At 40.8% G+C, this 25,948-nt stretch overlaps 1 protein-coding gene across 2 annotated transcripts; it reads left to right on the top strand.

The window, feature by feature from the left end:
- The first annotated feature begins 1,922 nt into the window (after positions 1-1,922).
- On the top strand, positions 1,923-25,261 carry setd2 (SET domain containing 2, histone lysine methyltransferase). 2 transcript variants are annotated; one of them, XM_063484650.1, is made up of 22 exons: positions 1,923-2,214; positions 3,595-3,716; positions 9,071-9,092; positions 9,215-13,185; positions 13,298-13,429; positions 13,615-13,743; positions 13,971-14,094; positions 14,195-14,272; positions 14,366-14,463; positions 14,612-14,744; positions 15,814-15,948; positions 16,040-16,168; positions 16,256-17,326; positions 17,456-17,504; positions 17,583-17,838; positions 17,956-18,688; positions 19,093-19,215; positions 19,633-19,769; positions 19,874-19,985; positions 21,494-21,568; positions 21,747-21,848; positions 22,425-25,261. In XM_063484650.1, the coding sequence occupies exons 2-22, from the start codon at positions 3,688-3,690 to the stop codon at positions 22,584-22,586; spliced, it is 7,800 nt and encodes a 2,599-aa protein (XP_063340720.1). In that variant the 5' UTR covers positions 1,923-2,214; positions 3,595-3,687; the 3' UTR covers positions 22,587-25,261. The 2 variants fall into 2 exon arrangements, with proteins under 2 accessions (XP_063340720.1, XP_063340721.1); XM_063484651.1 differs by lacking the exon at positions 1,923-2,214 and adding an exon at positions 4,357-4,397 and having other exon boundaries at positions 3,606-3,716.
- Positions 25,262-25,948: the final 687 nt, after the last annotated feature.

Below are 25,948 nucleotides of genomic sequence, written 5' to 3'. Positions count from 1 at the left end.
AACATTTGGAACACAACAGTTGCCTCAAAGCGATTTGTATTGTAAGGTAAAGACCCTACAATAATACAAAAAAACAAAACAAAAAAACAAATCAAAACAGAGATCCGGCAATCAGATGAAATCTGCCATTTAGTTGTAGTGAGTGCAGTGTACTTTGCTGCAGTCTGCTGCGGGAGCAGCATTGGAGCTGATACCAGCAAACTGAATAAACCGCTCTGCAATTTTTTTATGGAAGCCCGTTTCCACCACTAAAAAAAAGGGGGGGGGAAAAGTATCCATAACTTGAAATTTCGAGTTATCTTTCTCGAAATTTTGAGTTATTTTTCTGAATTTTCAACTTATTAACTCGAAATTTTGAGAAAAGTAACTCGAAATTTTGATATACTTTTTTCAAAATTTTGAGTTAACTCAAAATTTCAAGTTAGCGCTGCCAATCTGTAATGTACGTGAATGGCGTCATTTCCTTGTTACCTGGAAGCTGAAGCCCTCAGCGACAAATGCTGTAGTTAAGCTACCAGTATTACAGCCAGTCATGAATGCACAAATTGCTGATTATTTTCAGCGTGGCTTCACAAATGATGAAATCCTTTTGTTATTAGCTGAATCACATGGCGTTACTATCAGCAAATGTACTCTCGAAAGCGCCACTTTGTTACGATCTGGTTTTGAGTGCGCATTCCACGTAGATTACTGATTGGCAGAGCTAACTCAAAATTTCTAGTTACTTTTCTCAAAATTTTGAGTTAATAAATCAAAATTTCAAGTTACTTTTCTCAAAATTTCGAGAAAATAAGTCAAAATTTCGAGTTAAGGATCTTTTTTTTTTAAGTGGCAGAAATGGGCTTCCACAAGTGGACAGTTTTGAAGCTGTAAACGAGACGAGGTCACCAAACAAACTTAAACAGTAACTGTTATCCATAACCATCTGCACCACTTACTGCACAGGCATCTATGGAAGCCCGTTTCCGCCACTAAACAAAAAAAAGTATCCATAACTCAAAATTTCGAGTTATCTTTCTCAAAATTTTGACTTATTAACTCGAAATTTTGACTTATTTTCTCAAGATTTCCACTTATTTTCTTGAAATTTTGACTTATTAACTCAAAATTTCAAGTTAGCTCTGCCAAATTTTGAGAAAAGTAAGTCAAAATTTTGAGCTACTTTTCTCAAAATTTTGAGTTAATAACTCGAAATTTCAAGAAAGTAGCTTGAATTTTCAAGAAAGATAACTTGAAGCTTTGAGTTATCGAAACTTCGAGTTATGGATACTTTTTTTTTTGTGGCGGAAACGGGCTTCCATAGGCAGCAGATCACTTTCTCTGATCACAGGCTGATTCAGCTCTGATGGCACAATGACAGATAAAGGAAATCTTTCATATCACTTGCGATCAACCTCAATAATTTAAAGTATCTGTCAGGCACAGAATCATCTCCTGCATATTATCATCATCAGTAATTCATTGCAACTGCTGTACCAAAAGAATTTAAAAAGTATGGGATAAAGAAAAAGTATTTCTCTTTCCATCATCACATTAGTGCAGTTCAAATTGTTCCAATGGATGACAAAAAAAACTGAATAGGCAGAACAAAAAAGTAATCAATCAAATAATAGACTATGATAAAAAAAACATCAAATAAATGAAGCATGAAATATAATGTTTATCAAAGGACCAAGGTCTCTGTTATTGAGTTTTTAACTCCAATTCAGTCACTGTGTGATTCTCTCTAACAAGGCCTGCCTTTTTGAAAATTTTAAGTGGTTGTTTGACTCGTAGGAGCCGCAGTGCGCTCCGGGGTTCGCGCCAGCTGTGCACCCATATCATGTGATGTTGAACAGAGAAGCCTCAGACACAGAGGCACTCGATTAGTGGCTGATACAAATAAAAAGTGGCTAAAACACTTCGTTGGGGGATCAGACTGTTAGTCTTGTCATTTTAAACACTTCCCGAGGTTCTGCATTCGCTATCATTTGTGTTTTAGAGCTCTCCCACAACTCTTCGCTAACTATGTGAGCGCATTCTAGCTCGGTCGCACCACCATTCACCCATGCTGAAGCTAGGGCGCAGCAGTAGCGGAGCCAGTGAGCCGACGACCATTTCCGACAGCTCCGTATGGATTTAACGTCGGTATACGTTGCTGCCTGATGTTTTAGAAAGCCGATCACCGGTGATTTCGAAGATGGGGGATCCCTGTGACCTTAAACACTTCGTAAAGTGAGTACCTCGTGAGCAGGTCCCGGTTGCTTAGCGGGACCTTATTTCTGGTGAAACCACCTTACTACAAAACAAAACATTAGCTATCATGCTAGCAAAGCCGGGTCACAGACTCCACTGTAGGGGTCCATTGTATCCTAAAATAGAAGTGAACGTCAGATATGTTCTTCCGTGTCAAAAAACTACAAAGGTAAGGTGCTCACACTGTCGAAAAACCCCCGATTATTCTGAGTGAACACACCAGGTAAAGCTCAAAGTATAACAAGTTTACGAGAGCCACGTTAGCCTACAGAGCGAGGCAAAGCTAACACAGCTAGTGTTAGCTGCTGATGCTAGCCCTTTACAGAAGCAAATGTGATTGTTCAACCCCCCGACAGGCACCCAAAACACACTAAAAGCCTTACTTCTAGCATATCAAAGTACACAACTGTTTGCTAGTCGACAGTAATAGCCTACGTTATACACAAGGAATATGCTCCTGCTGTCTTTAAAGACGGCCCATGAAATCTCTCTGCTAACCTACCCAAGCTAGCTCAGCTATTATATTTTTTTTAGCAAATTATCATCACGGTCTAATAACTAAGGTATGACGTGTTTTCTGCCTTCTCAGTGTTGATTTAGTGTAAGCAATCTTGACAAAATAGTAGACTAAATTATTTGCTTTAGAACAATAATTTAGCTAGTTCTAGAAGTGGCTGTCTTTTTAAAGGCCATGTTTTGGCTGCATACACTCACTGCACAGGCCATGCTTAAGTGTAGTTACTCAGTTTGCATTCAGTCACGATTTGTTTGTCCCATTACAGTGTCGATGTGGTCATTCACATAAATCGTTGTTCTGCAAACAGCATTTTTTTTATGTAGTCCGCATGCTTGTCTTCGCCGTGTCTAATAATCAGCTGCATCTTCTAATGCCCGCCCTGCATCCATCCATGTTTTTCCATTTATCTTCGACCATGAAACTTGCTGTCAATAAACAATTGGCGAACGTAACTTCCTATATGTTGATCAGCTGAAGCAACAACAGTGGAAATTTACAGCCAAATGTACTTAAATTGGGGGGAGGGGGTCCATGTCTAATGGGAATAAGACGAGGTACGGCCACATTGCATCGATAGATAACAGAAAGGAAGGCGGGTCTGCAGAAGTCGTTACTGTGCAACGCTTTAATGCATGTGACACAATGTGCTTTCTGACATTGTGTGCTGAATATACAATGTGTGTTGGACAACAGAGACAAACTGTGAAATACTGCAGTTATTGTGTCATTAGTAGGAACTTTACTCAGATTTTAATGGTGTCAAAAGTGTACAAGTTCCTGAGTGATTAGCTGTTATGGATACAGAGAGACTTAGTTCATTGCTTTGTCTTTCTTTTTGTCAGGTGTGGCGTCACTTTGGAGGGCTCATTTCTCTGATTTGGATTATTCTTGGCCAGCAGCCCCTTCAGGCCTACTAATCCTAGACGAATTTCTCTATGGACGCTCTGCACAAGTCAGAGATCAGGTATTAGACAGCAGAAACTGTAGAATGGTTACCAAGTTGTGTTATGTTTATGAATATAGTCTGGCACGCTACTTTTAAAACATTTTGACTTCTACCTCAACCCATCCACGGCCATGTTATTGTTCATATAAAGAGCTTTTTTTTTTTTTGAAAATTTAAGCACTAAAGTGTCTTATGCAACTCATAAGTTCTGTGCTTTTTTCACATCGCTTCATCTGTTTATTTATTAATTGTCAGTCATTGTGTAGATGGTGTGTTTTTTGTAGTTCATACACAGTTCTTTAACGTTTGTTGTGGTAATACAGGACAGTAAAAGCAGAAAAAACAAACAAGTCATATATATATTGAACAAACTGAATAGAAATTGTTACCTAAAGATGTATTTCTTTAACCATATATTTTTTCATTTTCTTTTTATAATTTATTTATCAGCTTAAAAGATTAGATGCTTGTAAATTACAATTACAAAAAAATTACAAGAAAGCTGTTTGCAAAGGGAAAGATATTCATTGAATCCTGTGTTATAATCCTTTTTTTTTAATTGATTGCCCTTATTGATTCCAGATTCAATCTTTACAGGGAAAAAAGTAGTCCTACACATGTTTTTAGCATCAGTGTAACTGATTTATTATCTTTTCAGTGCAGAGACAGAGTAGAAAATATGGCTTGGATTTGACTGAGGTGAGCAAAAACTCCACTCTTTGTTATTGTTTTTTTTTCTTTTTTTGTTTCTTTGTAATGGGCAACTGTAAGGAATACATGGCAGCACTAATTAATGAAAATGATTGGCTTGGAAGCATTTAATTCCAATGGAGCTAATGGGGTTACTTGGAAGCAGTTCTTAACAAAAACCAGTTGTTATTCCCCATTCTTGCATTTCATAGCTCTTTCTGTATCACTGAATGTCCCAGTGCATGTGTCTCAGTTTGAAGGTCACAGGAGAAAAAAAAGAAAATTGAAATCCTAAAGGAATAAATGACCCATTTTTTTCCCATCACCCATATCAAGCTTAGCCCAAAGAGAAAACACGATTTTATTAAAAGTAAAAAGGGAATAAAAAGTCACACATTAAGTTTTCTTATATGTTGACCGCGTGTATTTCTTTACTTTTATTGTTGTTTTGGAACACCAGTTACCAGCCTCAGTATGGTATGGTATGGCGATGAGAAAAGAATGCCCAATGGTGTGCCAAACCCCTTGTTCTGTAGTCTATGCCACTGAAACAGGAGTTGCATACCAGTCGCCCCTTTTCACTCTCAGTGTCATTGTATGTGAGCTCTATTTATTTAAGTTCAGGGTTGGAAATGAATATGAATCCATTTAGTAGAACGTAATTATTTCAGAACAAGTTTCGAAACATTTAAATTCATGGTCATTCCACAATTATCTTACCAACTCTGATTCTTTTCAATGTTTCTATTGAAAGAGAAACAAACTCATACTGCCAGAAAAAAATCTTACTTGCAGTAAAAAGGGGAGAAATCTGAATGCTTTGTCCTTCGGTATGGTAGAGCACAGAATACACTGTGTAAAGGGCCTATTAGACCCGCTGTTGTCGCCCTTGTAAATGGTGACGCACACCATAAGTGATGTCATATCCGCTTAGGCGAGCTGCGCTTTGACGTCGTTTCAGTTGGTCGTGCACTTCTCAGGTTTTTCTAACCCTTGCGTAGTTGGGGGCGGCCAGATTGAAGACACAAGTTTGCGATGGCCTTGGGTTTTATCGGTATTTCAGTGATATATCAGTGCAGGATCTCAGAGATTTGAAAAGATGAGACTTTCTGGAGAAAATGTTCCCCTTTCGTTGTCTTTTACTCCCATACCAGTGCTGTCGTGTAGGCTTTGTCTGTGTGGCAGTACCTGTCGTTCAGGAGAATATAAGCAGTGAATCTGGTGCCCCCTCAGTGCTGGTGTAAATGGTGACAGGGCTGTGGTGACGTCATGTTTGGCTTGCAACATAACCAGTGGGGGCCTAAAGATGGATGTGGGTCAGCCCACAAGACCATCACAGCTAGATATAATAAGGCCTGCATATTTAAAAACAAAACAAAACAAAACAAAAACAAAAAAACCCTTTAAGTTTGAAAAGTAAATCCTAAATATTTTTTGTTCTGGTCTTCACTGAAATATCCACTTATTTCGTTCAGCTCTAAGAATGTGTGGTAGCCGTAGCACTTTGTTTTGGTTTTTCAGTGGTGTTGAGAAGTGGTGTCATGCAATGCTGGATCACTTTTGGAAGTTCAGAGAGAGTTGAACTTTTATTTATGTCTGACAGAAATCATTTCGAAATAAGCAGGAAATGTAAGTAATAGAGATGGACTGATCCGATATTACGTATCGGTATCGGTCCGATACTGACCTAAATTACTGGATCGGATATCGGCGAGAAATAAAAAATGTAATCCGATCCATTAAATATCAAAAAACACCTCACAAAACTTGCGACATGGCGTAACTCGGCTCATAACCGTAGCACGTCGGAGCAGTGTGCTCACGTGATAGAGCGGCTGTGTTTATTTGTAGCCTCGCTAGCAAACCAGCATTTCATCTCCGAGGAAGTTATCCCAGAGAGAAGTAAAGCAAGTGTGTAAGTTCATCTCTGAATGTTCGTAAAGCGTACCTACGTTAAGCTTAACAACCGATATATTTAGCGACTGCCTCTCTCTCTCACTCCCTCTCCTGCCGCTACTTCGTGAAACTGCTTAATGATCAGCTGATCGGCTTTTCTGTCGCGAGTCTGTCTCTCTTGTTTGTTTTTGGCCCACTTTGCACCAGAAAGAGGAAACCAGCGGCTGAACAACAGCAGCACGTTTAAGCTTGATAAGCTGTTGTTAGAATTTATTTAATATTACTTTCTACACCAGGATCTTTTTCTACGCAGCTGACGGCTGGTAACTGTGCAGGGGCGGATCTAGCAAAGTTTAGCCAGGGGGGCCGATAGGGCATGAACAGGGAAAAGGGGGCACAAAGACATACTTTTCTTTCTTATTCTCATTTAAAATGTCTAGCTTTTAATAAATAATTATCTGAATCTTACACCCAAAGTTTTAATCTGATGTAAAATATATAGAAGTCCATTACTGTATATAGTAACTGTTAAGTCTAATATACCCTAGTAAGCTATAGTACTTTTTCCTTTGGGAAGATACCATCTGTGCAGTTTGCAATTCTGTTGAAGAAAGATATTGAATCTATTTAATTATTCTTGAAAAATAATTTAATTCTGTACATTTTTTTTCACACTGCATCAAATAAAAGTTGATTACGTCGATTAAGCATCATGAGGTGGGGGGTGGTTCCCTATTTTTTTTTGCTTGGAGTTTGCAACCCTATTTGTTAGTTTGCTTAATATTTCTGCTAAGTACTCTTTAAAATACCAGAATAGGGAGGATAGAGTAGGTTTAAGTTTATTAGATTGATCAGTGTTTCTGAACTATGAAATATTTTGGGTGCAGTGTATTTTTTATATACAGGTATAACAGAATAGCTTTAGTGTTGTTGTTTATTTAAACTTGAGTATAAACTTATACAAAATGCAGCAATATATTAAAAAACAGTTTTATTGATTAAAAAACACACTATATCGGATTCATATCGGTATCGGCAGATATCCAAATTTATGATATCGGTATCGGTATCGGACATAAAAAAGTGGTATCGTGCCATCTCTAGTAAGTAATAGAGGCAGGAATCACCAGACACTCCACTATACAGTATTATCACAATACTTCACTCATGATACAATATTTTTGTGATTTTTTTTTTTTTTTAATTTTGAGAAATTCTGAGCATTGCAATAATATATATTGTTAGTTTTCATAATTTTTAAACTGCGAATGATGTCCTCAAAGTTAAACTTTGTCAATATCTGTTTCATCCACTAAGATAAAGTTGTCTCACTTCAGTTTCTCCAAAAACTGATTCTGTTCATCTGGACGTAGCGTTTTCAGTGGGAGAAACTTTCCGTCACTCATTCAAGTGACTTCTTCATTCTCAGCTGACTGCAGGTTTCCCCAATCTTATAAACCGTACATTTGCATAATAACTGAAACCAGCCCACTGAAGGAACACTGAGCTGGTTCCTTCAGTTTATCAAAGAAAAACCAAGTCAGACTGCTGTCTGTCAGTCTGCAATTGAATGAGGGCAAGCTGGCATTTGCATGCAATCTGTTTCTGATAATACAGGAATTAGTTGTGATCAAATGTTGAAAATCATATCTGTTGCTGTCTGCATCGACATCGTCTGCATCTTGTTGTAATATTCCCAGAGTATTTGAATTTATTTAATAAAAAAATTGCTATTTGCTGTTCCTGTGTTGATACAATGTCACCAAGCAAAATCACAATACTATGCTGTATCAGTTTTTTCCCTAGCAAATAACTAAAACCTTTAAAACTGATCTTGCAAGCTAGAGTCAGCTTTTAGTAATCTGATTGAACATGCAGTTTTTTTGTTAGCAAAATAGTTTTTCTCTGCATAGTAGCTCATTGTTCTGCCTTCAGAGTAACAGGCTCAGAGGCTGAATGTCTGTTCTGTTCATCTGGTTGTAGTTTGCATGCTCATACCATGTTTGCATGGGTACGTTCCAACTATGTCACATTCTTCTACACCAAAGGCATCTTTATAAGGAATTTGGAATTATATAGACATAATATATATGTATATACTTATGTGAGAATTAGGCATCCAATAGACAGTGCATTTATATAAAATGTACTTTCCTCAGAAATGTGATTGTGTTCAACATCGCATGCTGAAGTTTATTTTTTGTTTAGCAGGCTTCCTCAAACTTTGGTGGGTTTGAGGAAACCTATTTAAAGTTGATCTGAGCAGTTATGTAATTTAAAGCAATTTACTGTCCCCCCTTAGATATATGTGACATCTCTAGGTCAGTTAACCTGACAGTCTTCCATTTCATTTATTTATTGGTGAAATCCATTACTGCCTAACACTGTTTGCCACTAGTAGTCTAAACACATATGATCACATCCCTGTCCGCTATATTTAAAATGTTAAAATGAAACTTGAGTCTGTTTATTTCTCTGTTTATTAATTTAACTCTGATAGAAATCAGAAGTGTTAATACACTTGGCATAGCATTCCCTTTGAACTTGAGAATATTGGGCAATGAGTGAAAGATACTGAGCCACTGTTTCAGATTGGGCAACAGTTGTTTTGAAGTCATTTGTCATTAGTCCAGAGAACATTTTCAGGTAAATGTTTACATCCTGCAGGTTTACCCTGATAATTTTGGCTTTAATCTTAAAGTTTCTTTTCTGTACTTTTACTTTTGTAAATTAATTTCTGACTTTCCTCTCTTCTACTTTCCCATATTGCTCTTATGTAAATCCAGAGAGGAAGGGAGTGGTGCATCGGTAAGTAAACTAAATATAATTAATGACTATAAATATCTGCGGTCTTATCGGCATTTTACAGCCTTTTTTATGATATAAAAGAACTGAGGCAGGACATTTATGTGTTTTCTCTTGTATTGTAGGTAAAGGTGGAGGGCCTGTCTAAAGCAGCTCTAATCAAAAGCCTGTCTCCCAGAGTCATGCTGTCCAACCACCTTTTGCCTAAAGGGACCAAGATGAAGGTCAACCTAGAAGATCAGGGTCGTCAGAAAGTGTCCTTCAGCTTCTCACAGACAAAGAAGCCACTCCAAAGCCCGTTCTTCATCCCTCCCAGTCCTGATAAGTCAGATCCTCATGCTGCCTCGTCACAGTCAACCTCCGAAAAACCTGGAAAGAGTGCAGACAGCAAAACTGAGCAAAGGCAGACACCCTTGGTGCCAGTATCAAAAGCAGAGACACCTCAGACGCCAGTCCCCACAGCTACTAAAGTGAAAATGATGCATTTCAAGAAGCAAATTCTTAATGACTCTGTGACTGAAGAGAAACAGTCAGTTATGCCAGAAGAGCCGCACACCTCTCTATTTCAGAATGAACTCCCAGCACCCCAGAGTCTCATCAGCACCTGTCCCTCTGAAAGTGCTCACACTGAAACCTCTGAGACGAGAGAAACCTCAAGCCTCAAGAAACCAGCTGCTTCCTCAGGAAAAGATGGGGAGACATCCAGCAGTACTGAGCAGGATGAAAAGATACACAAAAGGAAAACCAGGTCACAGTCAGATAGTGCCCCCCCTGGCTCCGAATCTGATGGAGATTCAGCCCAGATGTCTTCCAGCCACAAATCAGTTGATTCCAAAAGTAAAACAAACTCTGACAGCAGAAGTAAAGATGTAAGAAAATCTTCTTCTGGTTCACATGCAGAGGAAAGGGAAAAAAGTTTCTCAAAGCGCTCAGAGAATTACGAAAGGTCGTCTAGTTACTCGAAATCAGAGCGTGATTCCAGACGCACATCTTCACGCTCATCCCGATCAGAGAAAGATCGCCGAAGGTCCAGATCTAGATCACGGTCTAGATCAAGAGGTTCTCGAACAAGTTCTTCACACTCCAGATCAGACAGAACTAGAAGTGATAGAGGATCACGCTCTGAAAGGTCCTACTATCATGAATCAGACCGGAGATCGCACAGGAGTTCTCCACGCAGGGATAGAAGACGTTCTCGCTCTCGGACTGACAGAACTCGGGACAGTTCCGACTCTGAAGATGACCACAGAAAAACAAGGTCGAGGACAAGTGACAACAGTAGGTCATCTAACCACTCAAGCTCACATAAGGAGTCAAAATCATCATCTTACTCAAAATCTGAAAAAACCTCAAAATCTGTAGATTCACCTCACTCTTCAGAGTTGGATAAAAGAACACAGTCCTCAAAGTCTGAAAGGAGTACAAAGCGGTTATCAGACTCTGATACCCTACGCAAGGGTTCTCCTGATCTGGACTCCAGTCACCGTAAATCTAGCAGCCATCATAAGTCAGAGGCCAACAATAAATCCTCATCTTCCAGTAGTCACACACACTCTCAGACACACGAAAAACGGCAAAAAAGCAGCCCCAGTGACTCTGAAACGGATCATAAGGCCAAATTACAGTCATCCAACAGAAGCTCCAGCTCCTTAGAGAACTGTAAAAACTCTCAAAAGAAAAGCAGTAGATCAGAGTCGAAACAGGTCCCCTGTAGATCTTCTGTGAAATCTTCTGGGCAAGATAGACAATCAGATGATTTATTTCATAGCCCTGGAAAAGCACCATCTTGTGCAACCACAACAGAATCATTTTCTCAGAGTTCAAAAGAAAAATCAGATTCCCAACCAGTTGGAAATGAAAACGGCAATAAAGATGAAAAGGAGGCGGGGTCTTGTGGTGAGGGTTCGCAAGAACTGTCACTTAAGACAGAAGCAAAATCAGGTCTTGAAACGGAAAATAACATTGCCTCTGATGTCACTTCAAGTGAGAGTCTAAAGCATGTAAACTCTACTCTGGAAAACTTGTCTAATGTGAAGGATAGCCTTTCCTCTAGTGATCCAACACATGTGAACTCAAATGCATCTGTCGTAAATTTATGTAGTAGTAATGACAGTACAATGTGCAATAAGGACGAGGACATTTTTGACTGTTCAACTGGGCCAGAGTCTGTACTTCATTCAGTGGATAAAGCTGTCACAGAGGCTGTCCAGCAAAACACTAAACCAGAAAATGTTGAGCTGGATAAAGCTCAGGCAGTCAGTAAAGAGTCTGACACAGATTTGCCAGTCAAATCTGATTCATCTTGTCTTCAGTCTGAGAATCCGCCAGAGTCACTACCTACTGATGTAAAAAAGGGCAGCTGTAGTACCCGAAGGTCACGGTGGGATATTGTTGGGCAGGATTCCTCGGAGAGTGAAAATTCACAGAGAACTGTTTGTGTAGAGAGTAAACTGTTAAATACTGTTAAAAAGGTGATCTCTGTCAAAAAAATAGAGTTTTCTAAAGATAATGCTCAACAAGACTGTGATATTAAAGATGATATTCAGCAGGAAGCTGAAACACATTCCAGACTGGTGAGGCAGACGGAGATCGCAAAGCAGGAAGTCCAATCAGAGAGCACACCCGTGACCTTTAATTGCACAGACCAAAGTGAGCCTTCGCAAGCCAGCACCAGCAATGACTACTGTGACTCCAAACTGTCTGTTTCTCAAAAATCAAACACAGATCAGCCACTGCACATAAATGACAAGATACAGATCAACTCGGCAGCAACGGCACAGCACTCAAATGAGGAAAATTCCGAAAACAAATCCAAGGACAGTGCTAGCAAGAGCAAACTGAGTAAGAGAATGTCTCCCAGTCAGGATGCGTCAGGACAGAGTGAGGCCAGTGATAGCGATAACTCAGAGTATGACTCTGATTGCGACGAGGCTATAAAACAGTTGCACTCTGTAGTAGTGGTGCCAAAGAATTCTTGTCTAACAATGAATACAGAGGAGAGGGGACCTTTGAATATTTTACAACAGCAGAATGCCATAGCAGCTGAAAAAAATATCAGTGAATCCCCAAATCAAGTTAGCCAACAGAAAAAACAACCCACAACACAGACCGGTATAAGCGATTCACTCAGTAATAGTACGTCGTGTCAGTCCCAGAGCAATATGATTGATAGCACCAGTCACTCAGAGGCCTCCACCTCCATCAGTACCCAGCCTTATACTGCTGGTCATACCAGTTCCCATGCAAGTGTCACAGATTCCACCCCCATGCGTGATAATTCCAAACAGTGTGAGCAAGGGCACAAACAACATGATGTGAGCAACAGAGGAGATCGGACGCACGTGCATTACCAACAAGATCATTTCTCCAGGGCTGACAATATTAATGAGAAGCATGAATTCAACCTGGGTTGGGATTTCTCACAACCAGAACAGCCTACTAGTACGTACCAGCAGCCTGATAGCAGCCACGGGCCTCAGTTAACAAACACTAAACTGTCAGGATCTTTTTCCAAGGGGCAAGAACAAGAACACAGACCAAGTACTGCTTCCTGTATCCAGCAGTCGCAAAACATGCAGACAAGCAGAAAAAACTACCTCCATGCAAATGTCATTGATCAGGATCCTTCAGGTGAAATTCAACCCGACTCCCTCACTAATGATCATGACGACTTCAGTGGGGATAAATCATCAAGTTGTAGCAAAACGGCTTTTGAGGGCAGTGGGCCTAACACTCAAGGGTCATCAAGCTTTGTACAAGGTCATGAAATAAGCAGCAATAGCAGGGGTTCTACTGTACCCGACCCCTCTAGAGAAGACAGTTTTAGGCCCCACAGAGGAAGGGGCCCTCCCAAGAAAAGGCGTCCAGAGATAGAGTCCGATTCGGACAACGAGGCAGAGGCTGGCCCTGCAGCTAAAAGGGACCGTCAAGGAGATACTGAAGTCGCTAAAGAAACTCTTGTAAAATTTGCAGCGGACCGTCCATCACTCACTCTGCAGGACTTTCAAGATGCTAATAGATGGAGAGAGTTTGCCAAGTCTAAAAAGATGCCTCCGTACTTTGACTTGATTGAGGAGAACTTGTACCTAACAGAAAGGTAAGATGATTCCCATCAGAGCATCAAGTTTGTTTGTGAAGAGTAACTTCCTAGCAAAATGTTGAATTATTTTCAGACTTGATCTTTGAAAGTTTTAAAATGTAATTTGCAGGAAAAAAAGCAAATCTCATCGAGATATCAAACGAATGCAGTGTGAGTGCCCGGTGCTACCCAGAGAGGACCGAGCAAGGGGCGTACTAGCATGCGGGGATGACTGTTTAAACCGGCTGCTGATGATTGAGTGGTAAGTGTAATAAAGATTATTGAACCTCTGGCATCTTTTACATCAATAAATATTTTACAACTTTCCTTAATTAAGAACCTGGAAATCCATAGTTTTTAAAGCACCTATTCTGTTTTGTTAATCAAGTCTTTTTACATCTTTTTTCTTGTAACATCTTTTTTCCATGTGATGTTTTTTCTTCTTAGTTCGTCACGGTGCCTGAATGGAGCCTACTGCTCTAATCGCCGCTTTCAGATGAAACAACATGCAGACTTTGAGGTGATCCTTACAGAAGACAAGGGCTGGGGACTACGAGCAGCTAAAGACTTGGCTCCGTAAGACACTTACTGGTTTTTAATAGAGCAATGTGAAATTATTTTTAGAAAATAACATTCAGTAGTTGACAAAAGAGGCACTCTATTTCACTGCATAATGACAGAACAAGGCTTAGACAGTGCTTCCTAAGAGGTTATAAGATATGACTTATACTAGATAAAAATGCATGTGGAAAGAAAGAACAGCAGTGGTGATATATGTGAAACTACTTTTGTTGTTTTCTTAGAAACACCTTTGTACTGGAATACTGCGGTGAGGTTTTGGACCACAAAGAGTTCAAAACAAGGGTGAAAGAGTACGCTCGCAATAAGAACATCCACTACTATTTTATGTCTCTGAAGAATAACGAGGTAAGTGATGATTTAACACATTAAATGGCATCTGTAAACGGTTTTAATGGTTATTTGTGGTGGCTGGAAGAAACAGCTGACGCTGTATTGCCTCTCTCAGATTATTGATGCAACGCTGAAGGGTAATTGCTCTCGGTTCATGAACCACAGCTGCGAGCCCAACTGTGAAACCCAAAAGGTACGGTGGCAAAATAAAACTCTTTGGCGTATCTTTTTAAGTTTCTTTGACTTTTTTGTTTTGTTTTTTTATTTAATTTTTTTATCGTTTCAGTGGACAGTCAACGGTCAGCTTCGAGTTGGGTTCTTCACCACCAAGGGTGTTACTGCAGGAACTGAGCTCACGTTTGACTACCAGTTTCAGAGATATGGGTACGGTTCCTGCGCGGTTACTGTGTTTTTGTGTTCGACGTGTAATATATGAATAGACACGAATAGACTCAAAAAGAAAGACTGGTTAACCTTTTCATCGAATGGTTTAGCAGTGGTGGTTTCATCTCTGTTTAATTGTACCCTGCAGGAAAGAAGCACAGAAATGCTTCTGTGGAGCACCCAGCTGCAGAGGCTTCCTGGGTGGGGAGAACAGAGTTAGTGTTCGAGCAGCTGGTGGGAAGATGAAGAAAGACCGCAGTCGAAAGAGTGCTCTTACAACGGTCAGTTCTTTTAGTAATATTTAAAGGTCTTAAAGCATTTCTTTTAAGTGTAGCTTTAACAGGTTTGCATGGAGGCCGGCACTTTAGTGACTGATACACAACAACAAAGAGAGGGAAAGACTTACAAATTTGTATAAACTGAGTGATTTGCTAGAACTGTTAAGCTGTGTATACTACTGTGTGCAACTGTTATTTTCCTTTTGTTAATAATCAGGTACATAAACCTGTTAGAAAATATTTATGCAAAATCAATCATATCAGAAAAGGCAACAGAAGCAGTGAACTCATTAACTGTTCCTTTTTTAAAAAAGTTTACACAATAAAAGTGCAAAAATTTTGATATTTTTTTTCCTTTTGATCACTATAATAAGTAACTGCTTCAGCAATATAGTGAAAATGTGTTAGTAATGTACCAGAACTTCAGGATATTTGACTACTTGGTATTCACAGCCTCATTTACAGGGTAATTGTAGTGGTCTTTCAAGTCATAGTATTAAAGTTACAGTAGAGTAATCATAACAGTAAATTGGTATAACAGCCTGTATTACAATGCCTGTACTTGCTTCTTAGATTAGATCTAATTTGTTTGTTTTAAGCTTATTATTTTTTTAATATTTAGACACTGCTGGAATATCTCTGCATAATTTGAAGTTCAGTCTTTATTTATCTTATATTGCACGTCAGTAGATCCTCTGAAACTAACTGTTTTAGCTACCCTCCTTTTAAGGCCACCCTCAATTTAAGCTGGCATTCTTCAGAGTGGCTCACCCCTCATTTTGAACAGCAGGTTGATGGGGCTGCCAGAACTGTGTGCCTTGATATCCCCTCTCTTTGACGTCAAACGGAGCCAAAAATAGGGGGAAAAATGTCAGAAAATGAGCTTTTAGAACAGCCCAAGCGTTTTGGCTCACTGTGATTACTTGCGCAGTACATAAGTTGACCTTTATTATTTGAAACTTTGTCCATGTTTAATATGAGAAGCCATCATTGTAACTACAGGCTGTATACACTGTGTGCTTTAAAGGCCAAAATGTATCTTCACTCTTGTTTCTATGCTGTCCTTTCACAGGTCGATGAAGAGCTGGAGGCATTACTAGAGAATGGTGAAGGCCTATACGATGAGAAACAGGTGGTGTCTCTCTGCAGACTGATGGTCCGAGTGGAAACAATGGAACAGAAACTCATCTGTCTAAAGCTCATACAAGTATGAACAGATCTGTCAATACATTGTCTATATTGTTGATTTTTTTTATCTTCTTTTTTAGGTTATAACATGCTATGTTTGTTTTGTACAGGATACACAAAATCCATCATGCTTGAAGCAGTTCTTAGACCATCATGGATTGTCTTTGCTCTGGATTTTCATGGTGGAGCTTTCCGAAGCTAAAGGCAACAGTGCCAACAACATCAAACTGCAATTACAGGTGAGATATGTCAAAATGTTATCATATGTCACTATATGGTCCATACACAGCCACTTGCTGTTTGATCAGCGATTGCCTTGTTTGCAGATCATGAAGACCCTCAGTGTGCTGCCCATCTCAACTAAGAACATGTTGGAGGAGAGCAGAGTCCTGACCTTCATTCAGCGGTGGGCTCAGACAAAAACTCTTCCTCAGCAGACTGAGATGGATGGTTACTCTAGTGAGAACACCTCCCGTGCCCAAACTCCCCTCAACACTCCTGATGGTTCCTCCGCTAAAATGGGACCAGAACTAGATAGTGACACATCCAAGCCTGCTGTGTACAGACGCCTTAAAATCATCAGCGAAAACAGTCTGGACAGCGCTCTTTCTGATGCTAGCAAAGCATCTGATGGGAAAGAGGAAGAGGAGGAGGAGGAGGAGGAGGAAGATGATGAAAATTCACGTGCAGGACTTCCTGAAGGAAAGCAGTTGAAGGCAGACACACTGGTGGATGCTGCAGATCCAACCACAGATTCAGCGGAAGAGTCGGGAAAAGAAGTCATAGGAGAGAAACAGGAAGAGGCAGCAATGACTTCGAGCAGTGAACCTCAACCTCCAACTGAAGAGGTGAAGGAAAAACCTGATTTGGTTGTGGAAGAGGACTCGGATATGAAAGAAGTCAAAAGTGAAGATCAGGCAGATGAGCTGGAACCACCAGAAGAGCCAGTTGAAACACAAGAGAGTGGGAAGCCACAAGATACCCAATCAGTGACAGAAAAGGTAGAATTAGAAGAAGGCCAGCCCAGTGTTAAAGTCCATGAGCCAGAGATCCAATCCAGTCAAACGGGTGTTGCTGATGCTCCACCTGAGCAGCCTTCAGAGACTATGGAATCCCAGACAGAGGCTGAAGAGGCTAAGAAAACACCGCCTAGCAGTGAGCCACACAATGGTGAATCCACCACTGATGTTCCACCTATCGTTGAAGCCCCGGAGGCCACGATTCCCTCAGAGGTCACAGCAACCCCTGTGGATCCATCAGTGATAGGGACTCCTTCTCAAGATGAAGAGGAAGGTGTCTCAGATGTGGAGAGTGAGAGGAGTCAGGAACCACAGCTCAGTGTTTTGGACATTAGTGGCATGGCTGCTAGGCTTCTAGAAAGCTGGAAGGATCTAAAGGTATATTCATAAGTTGTCGCCTTCAAAGGAAAATATGATAAATATGTATAAAATGTGTATCATCCAAATGTTTGCGATGCGCTCACCATTGTATTCAGTCAAAAGTCAAAGTTGTTCTGTTATTTTCAGGAGGTGTACAGGATACCAAAGAAGACTCAAGTGGATAAGGAAGGAAGAGGTATGGTTACTTCGAAGTTTATGTTTGGCTTGAAACATTTTTTGCATAATTTTTAACATAATTTGATTTTTCTGGCAGATCGCAGCCGAGATCGAGACACAGCTTTGACGCCACGCACCACGTCAGGAAGCCGAGAACGTGAACGGGAGCGAGAGAAGGAGAGGGAACGGGACAGAGACAGAGATTATGACAGAGACAGGGATCGAGATTGGGACAGAGACAGGGACCGCGATCGAGGCTCTGAGAAAACTCCGCGCAGCTCTGAGCGACGGAGGAGACGCTCGCCATCTCCACCTTCATCCTACGAGAGGAGCAGCCGACGCACTGAGGAACGGTAGGAATTTGTGTTATTTGTTGATTGTGTCCTGGAATCATAGTTGTTTTTCTTTTCCCAATCTCTCCTAGTGAAGGTTTGGTACTCAGCTGTCCTCATGTTCTCTGAATTTTGAAGGTTTGATCCATCTAACAACAGCAAGACACCAAGAGGAGTTGGTGGCAAGGAGCGCAACAAACTGTCCACAGAGGAGCGCAGGAAGCTGTTTGAACAGGAGGTTGCTCAGCGGGAAGCACAGAAGCAGCAACAGCTTCAACAGCAGCAGCAGCAGCAGCTTCAGTCTTTGGCTTATGACCCTGCTCTAGCCTATGCCTCCAGCCCTGGCTTCATCACGTACCCACCTGGATATCCCATCCAGACTTTTGTGGATCCTTCCAACCCCAATGCGGGCAAAGTACTTCTCCCAACACCTTCAGTGGAGCCGAGTCTCAACTATGAACAGACTCCACCCCAGCGTCTCGTCTCAGATCTAGGACTGACCTCTCCATCTTCCACTCCCCAAACCACTCCAGTCACCAATCTCCCTCAGCACGTCACTACCGCAAACCTTGCCTCTGGCAACCCCCAGCAGTATGCCCAGCCAACTGTAGCAACCCAGGATGCAGGCGTAGCTGTCCTGTCGGTACCAGCCCAATCTGCCCCTCAGGTACAGGGCCAACAGAGCTACACCACTCTCTGGGACCCCACCACTCAGCAGGCAGTGACTGTGCAGACACAACCTGCACAGCAGTATGCCACAGCCCCGGGACAGGGTCAGACTCCCACGGCTATCTATTATCAGGGCCAGCCTTGCCAAACAATCTACAGCATCCCTGCTCCCTACCCCCAGACCAACACTCCAGTCATACAGGTAGTCTTCTTGCTCTGGTCATATACAAATGTCCATTTTACCTTTCTTAGATTTGCTCATTGCCCACGTTTGATTTTTGTGCCATTTTTATAAATTGCCTATATTATGATATACAAGAGATAACTCCTTGATATAGACAAAAGCAAAGAGTAAATGAGAATGTTAATATCTTTATTGTGATTGAACTCTATGAAAATACAAGACAGTCTTTTAAAAGATGGTTAATAAAGGAAATTATGTTTTTCCTGACCAATCTGTAGTATATTTTTGACCCAAATTCAATGGGGGTTGGGAAGACTAAGCTCATAATTCAGAGGAGGATATTTTATTTTATTCCTTAAAAAAGAAAAAATAGGTTCTGAATGTCTGTAGGACTGCCATCTAATTGTGCTTTGTTTTTGAAGGCATACACTGATCCCACAGCCAGCTACCTACATGGCCAGCCAGTATATCCTGGTCAGCAGGGAGTGGTGGTGCAGCAGGGAGGCACAGTCACCACCATTGTAACATCTCAAACTGTTCAGCAGGTAACAGACAAGACGTAAAGAGGGATATTATCAGGCACTTGAGTTCGTGATTTTGAACAAGCACTATTATCGTGGCCACAAGGGGGCGGTATAGATCTGAATTATGCATCTGTTAAAAGCTCCATTAGTCTAAAGTCCCTTTTAATATGAGACAGAGTCCAGCTAAGTGGGTCCCATTTGTTTATGAGAATGTAAACACGTATGACTTCAAACTACAGTTGTTATAGTGACAAATTTAAGTTGTTACATAATTGTCATATACAGAAATTAGCAGATGCCAATTTGTTTTTGTTTTCTTTTTGTTTTTAAATGGAAGCTGTGTCAGTAATTTTTGATCTCTGTTTAAACACATTAAAGTGAAGCTGTATGTGTATATTTTGTGATCATACTTAGTTTAAAACTTATTTTCTTCTCCAGGAAATGATTGTGCCCAACAGTGTGATAGACCTGCCTCCACCTTCTCCCCCTAAACCCAAAACTATCGTCCTACCTCCCAACTGGAAAGTGGCTCGGGACCCTGAAGGCAAAATTTACTACTACCATATTGTTACAAGGTTAGTAAAACTGTGTTGCAGGGGTGTTTTGTGTGTGTGCGTGCGCCTCAGTAAAGTCCTCACAAGCATATTGCGTTTCATTTATTTATTTATTTTCCCTTTAGGCAAACACAGTGGGATCCACCGACCTGGGAAGGAAATAGTGACAACACTAGTGTGGACCATGAATCAGAGATGGACCTGGGAACACCCACCTATGATGAAAATCCTTCCAAAGTGAGCTTTTGACATTGATTACTCTTCACTGGCTTATGAAAGATTTTTAAAAAAAAAAAAAAAGTTAACTGTTGTGATCTAATCTTAGGTGGGTGGTCAGAAACAGCGGGTTTTATTAACAGTCTTCACAGAGTGGAAAAGTATCTCTATATTCCTTTGTTTGACAATGAGAAAGAATCCACATTACTTTTTTGTTAGTTCCTCAGAAAGTTTGCGCTTGGATGCAAAACTCGATTATAGTGTTTGTTCCTTGAGGTAATTGAAGATGCTGCACCAGTGATTACTTTCAGCTGTTTCTCAACTAAGAAGAAAAAAAGAAGAAGAAAAAAAGCCTTCAGCACAACACCACGTTCTGTCGAGTCTTATAAACTTGGCAGCGACTACGCCTCACAAAATGGCTTCATCGCACTCTACAGAGAGACAGATATTTGAAGAGTGTGTCTAAACGCCCCGCCCCCTGCTCAGCTGTCTGTCCTTTAGCCTCAGGGCTAAAGAGGAGGCGATGCCTAAGCTCATCTCCTCTCTTCTGCTTCCTTTGTTTTCCCCTTTCATTTTTTATCCTGTCTTTAAGGATAATGGAAACCATGTGGGAGATTTAGCCTTCATTTATTTGCAGTTTGGGGTTTTACGCTTTAACTGCATAACTGTCTCTTTGAAAGACTTGCACAGTGACGGACATGCAACCCACAGCAAAGGTAGACGTGAGAGTCGGTGGAAGTTTATTTGTAAACTTTGTCATTTTAAGTAGGGACAGTACAGAGACGTGCCATCGTGTAGGAGGTCACAAATCTTAAGTGTTGTCTACATACAAAACCCCAGAAATGAGACCACACGTCATCTGGGCAAACTCCGACTCACGAGATACAACAGCTGTTGAGAAACACAAAGAAGACACACACTGACACGCATACAGAGATTCCTTGATTTATTCGTAGGGTGTGTTGGTTCATTTAAGAAACAAGACTGAGGTGAAACATCCATGTTGTTCATTAGTCCAAGAACAGCTACATGTGTGTGAGCTGTAGACTTTAGACAATGGTGGTGCCCACCTCCAGGGCTCAAAACTATGACACATGCTTTAGCCTTGCGAAGCATTCTGTCTCACTGTCTGGATTCCTCCTCTTTGCACTGTGTGTGTGGCTGTGTGTGTGAATCCTTTACGCTTGTTCTTGATACTCACCACTTTGTAGTGGGTGTAGGCAGTTAACTGCTGCCTGCTTGGCTTTGCTGTGGAAGGCCGCGGCCAGAGAGGAAGCAGCACCCTGGCAGGATATCCCTGCGTTGTTTCAAATAGCTGGTGAACAGGTGCTGCATTTACTCCCTACTGACCTCAGTAGCTGTTGTTGCAACTTGTAGGAATGTTTTAATTAAGCTAAGCTAGGGTTGGGTTTGCAGCATAGAAAAATCAGTTTGCAAAGTGGTGTGCTAATTCTGGTCTGCAACATTTCAAAGTTATATTTGTCCGCAAACAAGCCTGTTAATGAGTTTCTCTTATGATGACATTGCAGTTTTCCACAAAGACGGCTGAAGCAGACACTTCCAGTGAACTCGCTAAGAAAAGTAAAGAGACCTTTCGCAAGGAGGTGAGTCAGAGTTTCCACAAACTGTGTTAAGAGCAATGTTTTTAACTCCTTTTTTAAACGTATATACAGTGTCTGCACTTCGATCTGCATGGTCGTGAATCTGTCTAGCCATTTATGTTTTGTTTTTGTTTTTTTTAATTCTGTACATTACTTAACTTTATACCTGTTTGTTAATCAGATGTCGCAGTTCATAGTGCAATGCTTGAATCCTTATCGGAAGCCAGACTGCAAATCTGGACGCATCAGCAACACAGAAGACTTCAAACACCTGGCTAGAAAGGTAACCGTGTTCATACATGGATTAAGATTTCCACAAAGTCCTGGCAAACTTTTCTTTCTTTCCTAGTGTGGTCACGGCACAGTGAGGGTGCTGGTCAGCATTTAATGTAAACAAAGTTTTCAAAGTTTCCTTCAAACTATTACTAAATAATTAAACTCCCACGATTTCGGTGTCCAGCCAAATGTTTTTGTGTTCTGCCTCCAGAACAAAAGTTGTATTATCACTGTCTCTTTTGTTTTAGCCCCTTCTGAAAAGCTGTTTTCAACCAGCATCTCTTCAAAGGGCGGTGTTTTGTTTTGTTTTTCCATTATGATTCTCAGTAGGTCCATGGATAGTGCATGCGAGTGGTTTGCCACTCGAACATACCAGGACTCTGAGGACATGGGCGCAGTAAACAGAAAGACGACTTAGGCTTCACCCATTTAAAGACTGCAGCATTGTATTATGTCAAATTATAAAGAGCAAAGTCACTAAAGGGGATTAACCACTCTACCGCAACTTCAATATCAGTTTATTGTAGACTTGAGGGCAAGAATGAATGCCTAACTCTTTCCTCACTTCTGCTCTGTCTTCTAGCTAACTCACGGAGTTATGAATAAGGAGTTGAAAGCTTGCAAGAATCCCGAGGACCTCGAGTGCAATGAAAATGTGAAGCACAAGACCAAGGAATACATCAAAAAGTACATGCAGCGATTCGGCGCCGTGTACAGACCCAAGGAGGACACAGAGGTGTATTGAAGCATTTCAGGCCACAGACGTTACACTTTGCTCTGCGCTAACACAGGAGAAGCACAGATTTGCCTTTCCATTCACTCCCACATGTACGAACTGTCCAGCCTGAACAGTGAAGTAGTTTCTTTATTTCTATTTATGTCTACGAATTGCACTGCTGAAGTTCTCCAGGCCCTGCGGATCGCACAGGAGCCCCGATATACGGACTGTGGGAGACTTGGTTGTTGTTGAACAACCCAAGACTCCAGGTGCAGTGTTCTCAGACGATGACACTGAGGGGTGCTACAGAGACTGTCTTCACTGACTGTTTTATTTTTTAGCGTTTTTGGGTTTTTTTTCTGTTTTTTCATTTGCGGCTCTTAAAAGTTCCTCAGATGATCACCTCAATTCCAGTTTTTAAACTGTTATATCCCTGAATGAGGATCATTCACAGGAATCAGCTTTGGTATCACATTTATCAAAGTTTTGTTGTTACTTTCCACTGTTTAAAAAAAAGGATCAGTGCCCGAACAGTCGAGTTCTCCCTCCCCAGCCTCCTTTTTCTCCCCCCTCTGTACACGCTTCAGCCCCCCTGCCACTGACCATATCTGGTGCTGCTTTTAAATGGGCTGTGGAGGTCCAAGCTTCCACTCCTGCAAACCCTGCCTTCTTAACCACAAGACTTTGGAGCCTCTGTTGTTTTATGAATGCATGATGTAACCTGAGGTCAGAGTGATCCTTATGGAAATCCCTACATTTTCCACGTCTTCTTACTTCAAGTAATCTTCCCTCATGGGGATGAGCTTTTTGCTCACGGTATACTGAGGGATCAATCAGTGGCAATCAGGCTGGCGAAAAGGAGTTGGCGGTCAATCTTTTCTTGACTTTTATCAGTTAATGTGTAATAACGGGAGCAGGGTTTGATTGCTATGTTTGACATGCTGTTTAGGTATGTGTCCAGTTACTTCCCCACCCCCTCGTTTCTTGTCCGGCCCCACTTCCTCAACTTGTTCTGCCCGATTTCCTCTTCCTGCAGGAATGATTCTGAGAATGAAGGTTGTAGCATTGCAGTTTTAACCGTTTCTAAACATCCCATGTGTTCAGTCTTTTTACCACTCTTAGTCCTAGCAAGACATTTGAGACACTTTGGTCGACAAACTGTCGCTCATTAATTTCTGAGATTTTTACAGTTGGCACTAAAAGTTGTTTCTTTAGCATTAGGTCATTGATTTTACATCGCATAAAATTGCATTAAAAAGAATTCCAACATATGTACATTGCTTTATATGTGAATATACTGAATAATAGTTTTTTGGAATGCTTAATTAAGCAGACACTTTGTAAATGGAATATGATTTGGTGATTAAAAGTGTAAATATTGTGTAAAATTACCAAAGCTGTATGCAGGAGAGTAGGGTGATGGAGCACAGTGAGCCCACCCATCCTCACCAGCTTAGTCCTCCTGATGCAGTTCCCATATCAGTCAGTGAAACTTAGGAGCCCACTGACTCACAGCCAATTTATTTTAATGAAGTGGCCAGGGAGATGTTCATGTGTTTTGTTTTTTAGTTGTTATTGTTGGTGGTGTTTCCTTTTTTTAATTATTATTTTTCTATGTACAAATTAAATTTCACCCAACTCTACTGTAAGTATTGTGTAAGCACATTGTCATACCGAGTGTAAAAACATTTTAAAGATAATAAACCTTTTTTTGTAAAATCACATCAATTTTTTTTGTTCTGCGGTGCAGTTCAATTAGGTTCGTTTGAGCATCAATTAAATGGACCAGAATATCTCTAAGCAAATGTGACTGCCTTGTGCTTCATGATTAACAGCGTAGCGCACACCCAGTCCCATTTTTAGATCTGCTCCCGCCTCTAATAAAGGGTGCATATGGCACGAATGCCACTACGGCACTTTCGCACAGCACTGAGCCAGATGTTCGGCCCCGCTAAAAGGAAACAAAGTGATGGACTGCCTTCATTAGAGACATTCAGTGTGCTCTAAATATGGAGACCTGTGAGGAGTAGAAAGAGGCGCTGCTGTGCTTTCCCCTCTCTCTTCTGGGTCCCAGCCCCACCCCACCCCCTTTCCAGTGTATGCACATTCCGCAGCCTCATGCCCGTGTGCTCCAGACCGCAGTTAAGCAGTCCCTTCTGGAGTGTGTGACGGCATGTAACGCTGCTCTAGGCCATGCACAATGCCTGCTCCCACTTAGGACTGTAGGCAAAGAGATCATTAACAGATCCGAGTTCACAGCAGAAGGAGAGCAGGAATGAGAGATGGTGTCTCAGTGAGAAACAGAAAACTGCTCTTCCAGAAGATTTGAGATTATTTTGGTTTCACCCTCAAATTATTAAATACTTCTTAAATGATTTCCCCTCAGGGTTTTGGACAGGAAACGTCCTCATACACTAAATCCCTTGAAGAGAAGTAGTTTATTCCATGTCCAAACTTTGTTACTCTAACCCATCAGATGAGTTTTATACTTCGACTAAAGATGATAGACGTAGGTTTATGGGACTGTGGTTCTTTAGCAATAAATGTCTTATTTCCGTAAACCTAAAAAAAAAAGACTTTTCATTTGGTGCAAATACAACTGTTCACTGTTGCCTTTCACTAGATGGTCATAAAACACTGTATCATTATTACATAAACAATGCCAGAACTGTTTGGGCCTTTGGGAAGATGACAAAAAGATGAAAATTAAACTAAACTGTGTGAAACTAATGAGGCCTGTCGAATCTCTTGTCAGCTGTGCTCTTTTATCATCACTTTTACATATTTCATCTGTTCTTCATTTCTGTGCTTCATGTTTAAGGTCCTTTTAAAACTCATTAACATTTGTTCTGATTGTAACTTTAAATTGTAATTCTGCTTGTTTTTCGTTTTTTTGTTTTTAACGAGTTTCTAAATAATCACTTAGCCTCAAGAAACTAAATAAAAGGTGCAAGTTCCCCAGGCTGATTATAGCAGATCTGCAGCATAAAGACTGAAGTTTTATCATCTGTATAATGCTACACTTGATTTGTAATTCCACAAAAAGCAAAAAAAAAAAGTTAAATATCAAAGTTAGACTTGCTTGCCAATTCATTAGTTACAGGTAGTGAGTACTGGGTTAGACCTTAATTCTTCACGGCGCAGCTTCAAGCTGCTGGAAACTTCTCTCAGATTTGCGTAGTAGGCTAAGGGTCTCAGGGTGTACTATTATGAATGTCACAGCAGAAATCAAAGGCTCTTTAGACCAGGCAACATTTTTCCAATCTTCTTTTGTCCAGTTTGGGGGGAGCCTCAGTTTCCTGTTCTTAGCTGACTGGAGCAGTCTTCTGCGGCTGTAGCAAGGTTCAACATGTTGTGGATTCAGAGATGCTCTTCTGCATACCTTGGTT

Source organism: Pelmatolapia mariae, linkage group LG10_11 (genome assembly GCF_036321145.2).
Source record: "Pelmatolapia mariae isolate MD_Pm_ZW linkage group LG10_11, Pm_UMD_F_2, whole genome shotgun sequence".
Lineage (NCBI taxonomy): Eukaryota > Metazoa > Chordata > Actinopteri > Cichliformes > Cichlidae > Pelmatolapia > Pelmatolapia mariae.
Note: the sequence above shows the minus strand (reverse complement) of the source record. Positions and strands in the feature narration are given on the sequence as shown.

Coding starts and splice junctions, on each gene's coding strand:
- setd2 (XM_063484650.1), top strand. CDS start 3,688: ATGGACGCTCTGCACAAGTCAGAGATCAG. Junction 9,093..9,214: donor AGGAAGGGAGTGGTGCATCG/GTAAGTAAACTA, acceptor CTTGTATTGTAG/GTAAAGGTGGAGGGCCTGTC. Junction 14,273..14,365: donor CCAACTGTGAAACCCAAAAG/GTACGGTGGCAA, acceptor TTATCGTTTCAG/TGGACAGTCAACGGTCAGCT.